The sequence below is a fragment of the Arachis ipaensis genome, chromosome B03 (assembly GCF_000816755.2).
Source record: "Arachis ipaensis cultivar K30076 chromosome B03, Araip1.1, whole genome shotgun sequence".
In the NCBI taxonomy this organism is placed as follows: domain Eukaryota; kingdom Viridiplantae; phylum Streptophyta; class Magnoliopsida; order Fabales; family Fabaceae; genus Arachis; species Arachis ipaensis.
In genome coordinates, this window is record NC_029787.2 from 49,310,693 (window position 1) to 49,320,944 (window position 10,252).

At 32.6% G+C, this 10,252-nt stretch overlaps 1 protein-coding gene and 1 long non-coding RNA gene across 3 annotated transcripts in view; both read left to right on the top strand.

Moving 5' to 3' along the window:
* LOC107630449 (protein STRICTOSIDINE SYNTHASE-LIKE 4) overlaps nucleotides 1–10,019 on the top strand; it is a 27,254-nt gene extending 17,235 nt beyond the window's left edge. For both annotated transcript variants that reach the window (XM_016333580.2, XM_016333579.2), the window contains exons 4-6: nucleotides 1,806–2,042; nucleotides 2,133–2,265; nucleotides 9,516–10,019. In XM_016333580.2, the coding sequence (XP_016189066.1) occupies nucleotides 1,806–2,042; nucleotides 2,133–2,265; nucleotides 9,516–9,788 (643 nt within the window). In that variant the 3' untranslated portion in view covers nucleotides 9,789–10,019. The remainder of the gene's footprint in view (nucleotides 1–1,805; nucleotides 2,043–2,132; nucleotides 2,266–9,515) is intronic.
* Nucleotides 2,272–5,285, top strand: LOC110270167. The gene is made up of 2 exons (XR_002359365.1): nucleotides 2,272–2,601; nucleotides 4,110–5,285. It is a non-coding gene; the product is annotated as an uncharacterized LOC110270167 (long non-coding RNA).

The following is a 10,252-nucleotide window of genomic DNA, read 5'->3' on the forward strand; positions in this document are numbered from 1 at the left end:
ATTCAATGTCGGATATTTTTATCATATTTAAAATAACTTTTAGAATATTTTTGTCATTAATAAATTTGAAAATTTTTTTTGGTCAACTACTTAATAATTTAGAGATATTTTTGGTGGTTTACTCTTATAAAAATTAGATTTTCCTTTTGAGTTATGCTATATGGTTCGAGTTAGAACCTTAACTTGGTTGAGAATGATGACTAAAAGATATAATTTGTGTTTAGAGTCTCCCATATTTAGGATGAAATTCGGTCAGGTCTAGCTCAAATTGAGTGGTCATTCTAGGTCTTTGAGACATTTGACCAATGAATAGTTGGTTTAACCCTTTTTTTTAGGTTTATTAATTAGAAATAAAACCTAGTACATATTTTATCATACATTCAATTAGAATTTTATATTAAACACTTGATTGTGCTCAAACTATAGTACACTTCTAATGGAAGAAAAAGTTATATTGAATTTTTGGAGCTTCAGACAATATGACAATTTTGTATGACATTAATGATGACTTGTATAACCAGGTGACCACACCAGATCTCTAATTTTTATGTTGAAGCTACTTTTTTTTAGTACAACACAAACACGATCACACACACTACATAGATTTATTTTCATTTTTGGCTAAAGTCATATCCAAATTCAGATGTGGCTGCATTTTTTTTGTCAAACATACATACACACACACATACACTCACTCATACATACACACACACACACACTAATTTACTATAGCCTAACTACTATTGAGTATCAAACTTTGTATGGCACATAATCTCCTAGATGAACCAGGTCTCTCACCTCCAATCAAATATTAAAGCCACTTCTTAAGTGAAATTTTAACTGAACAGTTATGAGGTTAGTTTCACTCCTATACCATTTTTTTAGCTGCATATATACAACACAAACAAAAATAGTAAAAAAAATGACATAGTAGCCTAGAAAACCCTAACCTACAATAGCGCAAAAATAAGCAAATTCATACTCTTTTACTATGGCTCCTAAATAATGACTTTGTTTTAAGGAAATAATAGATAAGATAAAGTAGAGTTTAAACGCTACGTTAACCCTATCTGTGAGTTTAAATCGCTCAACTCAAGCTCTACCCGCACCTTAACTCTCTCAACCTAACCATACTCAACTTGACTCGCATAAAACAAATTCATTTCTATTTAAACATAATATTTAGTTTTCATATTTTATAATATCAAATACTATTTATATATTATTAATAAATTGAATTATTAGCTTAGTGACACTAAATAGTTGTACAAAAGAGAGAAACTCGAGTTTAAATACCTACTTGTTTATCGTATGTATGTATGTTCATTATATATTATATATTAAGAGTACGAGTTGGAATAATAGAGTTAGATAACTAGTACCTCAACTCAACTCTATCATTGCAGGTCGGGTTGCCAACCTACTCCCATCGGGTGAGAGTAGGTTGGATACCTGCAAGTGTAGGTATGGCTACTAACCCTAACATTTTTTTTTTCAAAATCTTAAAAATAGAATATATTAAGAACAAAAATGCAAACCAAATATACTCTAAATACTTAAATACAATGGTGTATGCTAAAAGTTTCAATAAATTTTGGCAGAGTCTAAATAGAAGTGAATTGATAGTTTGCCATTAATATGTAAATGCTTAAGTGTCATATATACACATCACACACACATCCTAAATTTATTTTAAAGTTTGATTTGTCTATGATTCTACATATTAGTATCTATATTAGTATCTGGATTACCTCATAGGTTAAAATTTAAAAGTATATTTAATTTGTTTCAAATGGTTGAACTAGATTTGCAGATGATGTGATTGAAGCATCAGATGGAATTGTATATTTTAGTGTTGCAAGCACCAAGTTTGGTCTCCATAATTGGTATCTGGATCTGCTAGAAGCAAGGCCTAATGGACAACTTCTCAAGTACAATCCATACACAAATGAGGTAGATATTGTCATAGATAAATTGCACTTTCCTAATGGAGTTGCACTCTCTAAAGATGAAGATTATCTTTTGGTTAGTGAAACCTGGAAGTAAGTGCTTGTTTACATATATTTCTTTTTTTTTTCTACCTCATAATATATCCAAAATTGGGTGTTATATAACTATATATATATAATCAGATCAAGAGTCCTTAGATATTGGCTAAAAGGAGCAAACAAGGGCAAAACAGACATTTTTATTGAAAATCTTCCAGGTGGACCTGATAATATCAATCTAGCTCCTGATGGCTCTTTCTGGATTGCTTTGATTCAGGTAACATTGAATTTGGTAATAATTCAATCATGGTAAAAATAAATTAGGATAAAAAAAATTAGTGTTATGTCTTGGAGTAAAAATAAGGGTGCATTGAACTTAGCCATGATATTTGAACTGGTAGGATGAGAGTGAGTAGGAGAAAAATTGAAAGAAAAGAAAAAATATATCTCAAAAGTAGTTAAAATGTGTAGATAGATATAGGTGACTCTCGCTTCAAAAGTGAAAGTGCCTAAAGAGATGAACGATTTTTGGCCAATTAATATGATTGGAAGCATCTATAGAAGTAATATAAAAATTTTTGGTCAAGAGAATGAAAGGGGTGATGAGCAGTTGGTGCGCGAAATTAGAACTTGCACAATTTTACTGGCAAGTGCATCGGATCGTCCAAGTAATACCTTAGGTGAGTGAGGGTCGATCCCACGAGAATTGTTGGAGTGAGCAAGTAATAGTTATCTTGCTGGACTTAGTTAGGCGAAATAGAAAAAGAGTGGTTGTTATAGGTGCATAAAACAAGATAATAAAGAAAGCAGTAAGAACCAGTGTAAAACAATAATGAGAAAACAGTTAAGGTTTTGGAGATACTTATCTTTTTGGATTAATACATCTTACTGTCTAAATTAATAATGAATGATTCATTTTATGACAAAACTGTAAGCGATTAAACCCCAATTCCTTGGACCTTTTTAATCTCCTCTTATTCTCATCAAAAACCAGGGTTAGTGGTCATTCAAATTGAACGAGGGTGAAGCTCAATGCAATTCAATCTCTCTTGATCCTACTTCAAATGCCATAGACAATGTCAAATCATTCGGATCGGAGAATGAAGCTCAGTATTCTAGTTTTAACGCCACAAAAACCTCAATCACCCTAAAGCTAACCGGATTATGTCACATATCCAATTAGCCCAGGCAATTTACAGTTTAGGAGATGTATTCTCAAGCTATAGTACAATACTATCCAGTCAGGGACTCGCAAGAACTCGTAGAAAAAGGGGTCATACTTCCGTTCCACCTCAGATTCATTAGATAAAAAAGGACAATACATCATATAATGGAATCAAATTGATATCAAAATAGAGAAGTAATAACATTAATCCATAGGAATAAGCAGAGCTCCTAACCTTAACCAGGAGGTTTAGTTACTCATGCTTTACAAAAAAAATAAAAAAACGTAAAGAGGATCTGTCTGTCTAAGTCTGCCTGTCTAACCTAAGTGATGTCCTCTTTAAATAGTAAAAGCTAACCCTAAAAAGATGTTAATGTTAATTTAAAAGTTACAAAGATAAGACTAGATAAGTTAAGGAGTGCTAAAATCCACTTTGGTCATGTGCTTCGGTCAAGCATGGCGTTCAACTTGGAGAATGGGCGTTAAACACCCATTAGGGGGTGAACTCGTTGTCTTCTGCTCCCTAGCTGGTGTTGAACACCAGTTTTTGGGCATTCAACGCCAGGGCTTAGTCCTTCTTGGGCGTTAAACGCGAGAAGTGGACGTTTAATGCCAGTTTTGGCAATCATTCTGGAAAAGAAGTATAGACTATCATATATTGCTTGAAAGCTCTGGAAGTTAGCTTTCTAACTCTGTTGAGACCGTGTCAATTGGATCTCTATAACTCAGGATATGCTCATTCAAATGTACGGAGGTTAGTATTGACAGCATCTGCTATCCAAGATTCTGCCAAATTCGCCCAAAAATTACCTAAAATCATAGAAATAACACAAAAACTCAAAGTATCATCCAAAAAATGAATTTTGCACTAAAACATAGTAAAAATGGATAAAATTTAACTAACAACAACTAGAAAAGGCTATGAAAAAGGGTACAAAATGCTCTGTTATCAGCAGTTTAGTTGGAGAGGTCCAAATAGCATTTATTCAAGATAGACATTACTTGTGAAATGGTAACATGGCTGAAGAAAGACTATGAGTATTTTTCTGATAGATAACTCTTTGATAGAGTTCATTAATATATGAGCTTATTAGTTTTCCGCCATCGATTTGAATAATGGTCTCAATTCCCATGAGCAAAAGCTCTTATCATAATGAATGCATTCGTTGGTTAATAGGGGCATCTCGAAAACGTCCGCATCGAAATATAGCTTTCAAATTAAGTTCCAAAGAATTTATAAATAGATATAAATCTTTGTTCTAGTCCTCCATACTAAGATATATTATAAGGCCAGTGGAAGTCCCATTCCCATATAGGGATTGGATAATGAGTAATAACCCCCAGTAGAGACTAGTACGATTCCATTCTACATTTGTTTCAAGAGATATATTGATCACTTATGATTATTTTTTCATTGATTCTTTTCCCCCAATTTCTTTGCTACCATGCGCTTTACGCAATTGATTGGATCGTGTAGATATCCCTTCAGCACAATGTAGGTCAACGAAAGGGTCTCGAAGACTCACCTGAATTCCTTGTACTGCAGTACTAATCAGTCATAGTATATATAGTGAAGAAGACTATTTTACTTTGCATTTTTTCAACCCAATAAATTAGAGCAATATGATTATGTCATTATTTTACGTATAGACAATTCCTCAATATCTTGTTCAATTTGGAACAAAATAGACAAAGGCAGAGTGTTAGAGTATTTTTATTGATCGGTCATGTCATATAGGCTCGAACCATGAACGAAGAAAGACATGAGATAAAAGCATACCATAGAAATAGGTCAATATCTCTATTGGCAATCAGGAGAATTCCAAGTGCATGCCTAAGTACTTATAACTTCTTGGGTCGTAATTGCTATAAGTAATGCAACTAGGAATCTCATAGAGAGTCGATCCTGGCTTAGGATGAATGCTGGCGGCTGAACATGATGAGCTGTCTCGTAATAAACCCACTTGTTGCTGATAGTTTCTTCTCGGTCCCTTCTTGCATAACCGAACTCGAAGAAGGAAGAGATAAGAGGGCCGTATGGAGTATGTACTCAGAAATCCGATATCTTGGCAGCATTCCGAGTAACTTCTCAATCTGGTGTTCCTTCGGAAGAAGCAGGTGCCATAAACAAAGGTATTCGCGCGTTGATTGTGGCTCAAGATTAGCCTCATATACTCATGGTTTGGCAAGTTTCTATTTGCTTGATGAAAGTATTCTTTTTCTTTTATTGGTTTTGGTTGGTTCAGTTTTTTCGATGCAAAGTGAAGAACCTTACCAAGGCCTGACATACCGCGAATCCTCTTGAAAGAGAAGTCTTTCTCGATCAATCCTTTTGTCCCATCCCGTTTTTCGAGAAGCAGAAATATCCTTTTTCAATCCAGTTTGAATTGGAAATAAAACAAGAGAACAATAGTCTGACAAAGGGTTGTAGTGGATTCTTCTTTTTTATCAATCAAAAGGATAAATCACTCCCGAAAAGGAATCTATTGATTCTCTCCCAATCAATTGGATTGGACTGTAAGTGCGATGATTTACTTCACGGGTGAGGTCTCTGATTCAAGTCTAGGATGACCCAACTGCACTAAGGAAAAGAATAGAAGACTGACTCCTTCATGCATGCTCCACTTGGCTCAGGGTCTACTTTTGTGATTTGTAACCATCAAATAGTCATCAATGATGATTTTAATGGTGTGAGATTGGTGTGAGATTTTATCCAATAGTTCACTTTTCTTTGCTGGTTACATGCTAGCCGAAATTTTAAAAAGTTGCTAGTCCTCTACACTTTTCTTTTCTTTTTTAGCATTAAACAGATATCTATGTTTGGCAAATTTTGAATCAATAGAAGGGGTAATTGTAAAGTTGGACTTCAAAAAAGCGTATGACACAATAAGGTAGTCTTTTCTTGATCATGTACTAGAAAAAAAATGGGGTTTTGGACTGTTTAAAGAGGATGGATACAAGGTCTTCTCAACATAGCGACAATATCTTCTTTCATAAATGGTTCTCCACCTGTGCCTTTTCTAATGAAAAAGAGATTGAGACAAGTGATCCAATTTTACCTTTTTTCTTTATCTTGGTAGCGAAAGTGTTAAACGAAATACTAGGGTTGGCAAAGGAGAATGGAATCATTAGGGAATTGGAAGTAGAAAGAGACAAAATACCTTTGTCCCACCACTAATTTGCTGACGACATCTTATTCTTTTCTCCTAGAACTATAGGAGAATATATTGTGCTTTGGTCTTATGTCGGGGATTGTAATAACCTATTAGAAGTCAACACTTACTCTCCTTGGAGTGAACCCCATAAAGGTTGAGACTTGGAAACCGATGATAAATAAGATCGAGAATAAGTTAAGTGGAAGGCGGGTCTACTTTCTAAAGCAGGAAGAATTACTATGATTAGAGTGGTGGTTAACAACCTCGCGCTTTACTATCTAAGTTTATTCAAACTCCCTAAAACTTTAATCTGACTTTTTTCTGAGGGACTAAAAATGGAAGGAAAAGAATGCCAACTATAAAGAGGAGTGTGATTCAAAGACCTAAGAACATGGTGGGTTGGGGTGAGTATATCACAATTAAGAATGAGACATTATTGTTCAAATAGTAGTATCCTATAATGTGGGTCAACTGAAAAAACAGGTAGTACAGAATGGAATACCAAAGTCGAATGGACCGTGGAGGGATAGTGTTAAGGTGGTGAATGAAGACAATGGTTTTAAGGAGATAGCAATAAGAGGGTTTAGAATGTGTGTTGGAAATGAAAACAAAATGAGATTTTGGGAGAATGTGTGGGTGGGAGAAAGGAGCCTAAAAGATAAATTCCCAACACTCTATTCCATTTCAATGAAAATATCTAAGCTGATTATAAACTGCGACTTCTGCGATGGTCTTTCTTGGAATTGGAATCTCACATAGAAAAGACGTTTCTTTGAGTAAAAGTGTAAATACTGTGAGAAACTACATACTACTTTACAGAATATTGTCTTGATAAAGGTACAAAGGACAATAATTTGGATTTTTTCAGAGAACAGATGGTTCTCAACAAAATCATTGATATAGATGTTTCTCAGTAAAATCATTGATAAGTACATCCGTGTGAGCAAAGTTAGGTGTGGCAAAATCAAAGTATTTTTTTTTGACAATATTTGAGAGGGATGGTTCCATCTTGAATTGAGATGATAGGATGGTTTACTTACTTTGCAAACTAAATACAAAGGCAAAGTTTGCAAGGATAAACATCATTCATAATGGGAATCTAATTGTATCCTTTGTAATGTCTGTGTCAAGGATAAGAATCATTTGTTTGTTCATTGTAATTTCATTAATAAATTGTAGTGTTTAGTCCTATGTATAGGGGTTTGACCCAGGTAAACGGTATTAGGGAGTTTTTGAAATTTGGTATGATAAAAAAAAAGACTAGTTATGTGTACTAAAAAATGGGTGAACTTGTTTTTTACAATCATATGGGTGACATGGAAGATTAGGAGTTGTAGAGTCTTTGATAATAAAGAAACTCTAGTAAAAGAGGTTTGGGAGGAGATATTAAGCCATTAGAGAGAGTGAAAAAAGATATCATAAGAATGGTGTTGTTTGTAAAAATAAATAGGTTGGCAGACCAGTAAATAATAATTGAACTACCTCAAGGGATGCACAAAAGACAATGGTGGCTATGTGTTGAATTTATTCGAGAAAAATATCGATTTTCATTGGTGGCTATGTTTTTGATGATAATAATAAGCAGCTGGTATTCGTAACTGAAATGGTAGATGTAAAAAATAAGTTTATAGCAGTGGTGTGTGGAGTGGAAGTAGTCGTTTAATTTGTCCTAGGAGAATCCTTGGGAGTTCCAAATGAGCTAGTGATTAGAACAGATGAGGAAAGCATTATCAAATGGTGAAATGAAGACAAAAAGCGACATTAGGCACAATATTTTAAAAGAAATAGATTCAGATATCTAATACAAGAGGTGAAAAAAGTAGAGTTTATTTTGACAAATTCAAAAGAATTCTCTTTCCTAGAGAGATTGTGACAATAAACAAAATCGTAGGATGATTATGGTGTGATTTGGTGTAATTAATGTTGAAAATTTTGTTGGGTGTGATTTACAAATATTCGTCGATGCCAGTGCTACCAATTGTCTTGATGGCAATGGCCAAGGGACAAATCAGTAGTTTCGATGATTTGTGGTAGAGTCTTCTCCTTTTAGTAATAGAGTGATAATAGTAGGAAGAGAAATACTAGTAGGACAGTGCTTCATAAGTTGTTTTTTCTTTTGAAGTAACCTTAAGGGTCGAAACTCTTCAAGAGTTATAAAAAAAGGAAAAGTTTAGGGGCAGTAATTTTTTAAATTCTGACCAGCATGTAACCAGAAAAAAAGTGAGCTATTGAATAAAATCTCACACTAATCTCACACCATTAAAATCATCATTGATGGTTATTTGATAGCTATAAATCACAAAAATTGCTGGCTCCTAACACTCCTCATTAAAAAAAAGTGTAAATAAATAAGAATTAATTTAATTTCAATGTTTTTGTAGCCAAAAAATCAATTTAATCTTTAGGTTTTAAAATATTGATTTGAAATTTTATAAGGTTAGCTCTTTTAAATTTATCTAGTCAACATTGTTAATAGAATGCTAATATTTTTCCTTGTATATAGCCATGCACATTTTTATGGCATTTTTTTTATTTTAAACAATAATGCTATATGACTAGTAAAAATTTACAATTATTTTTATAAATATTAGTATATAATTTGCACCTATAATTAATTAAATTTATGAACATAAGTCAACATGACTTGAATATAAATTTATGAAAGTTTACACACATAAATCAATAAAATTTATTTGTTAAAGATAATTTAATATTCGTATGGATCAAATATTGATTAAAATTGACAAAAAAAAAATGCTGATTCCAAGAGTTTCTAATATTTAATTGGCCTTCTCTCTTGTATGGCGTGTACTCGAATCACCTTTTTATTAAAGTATTTTTCTCTAAAACGAAGGTAGAAAGATCAATCTAATATCATGTCGATTAAAAGATAGAAAGATGATAAAATTTTTTGCAAATGAACTTTGTTTATAATTTTATAGATTTGTTACTGTACTTTGATCTAGTCAATATAGTTTAAATTCATTTTTAAGATTTTTAAAATTTTAAAAATAACTAAGTTTAGTTAATAAGACTTGTAACAACTTTTCAACTACATACATATTGATATTCTATACTTTTAAAGGATATCGTGATAATTCCCATAATTTTAATCATTAAATTCATCCACGAACTGATTAACAAAGTGAAAGATTATGATAAAACCATTAAGGTGGTATTAAATTGGTTGTCTCTTATGTTGTTCAGCAAACTATTGAAGGATTGGAGTTTGTGCACAAATACAAGGTCATTAAGCGCGTGTTGGCTACATTTCCAAGGCTATATAAAGTGATCAATGGTGCAACGAAGAAGGCAATGATTGTACAAGTGAGAAATGATGGCAACATAATCAAAATGTTTAGTGATAACAATGGGAAAGTAATTAATTTCGTGACGTCAGCTTTAGAGTTTGAGGACCATGTTTATTTGGGTAGTCTCAATTCCAACTTTGTTGGAAAACTACCACTGCATATTGATTAGAGATTTAAGCCATCCTCCAATAAATTAAACAGTAACACTAATATCCTCAATGTGCCAATGTATGTGATTGCTTATGCCCCAAATATATTATAATTATGGAGTGTTAATTTCCCCGGTTGAATGTGAAGATCGGAAATGTAAAATATAACATTAATAATTAATGTTTAAAGGAGATGCACATGGAATAAAATGTGCCACCTTAGCATGCTTGATACTCGAATATAATGCGTTGTAAAATAATACTAATTTAGATTCTCATGTAATGTATACAAAATTTCTATTTAATTTATATTTTTTATAATTTTTAGCAAATGAATATTATCATTCCTATTTTGATAATATCACTCTTTTATTTTTTACAAGTTCATGCAAATATATAATGTAAAAAAAAATCATGTTTAAAAGGACATTGTCATTTTTTTTAATAAGAAAGTTCAATATAATAAGTGGAGCAAGAGCAATAA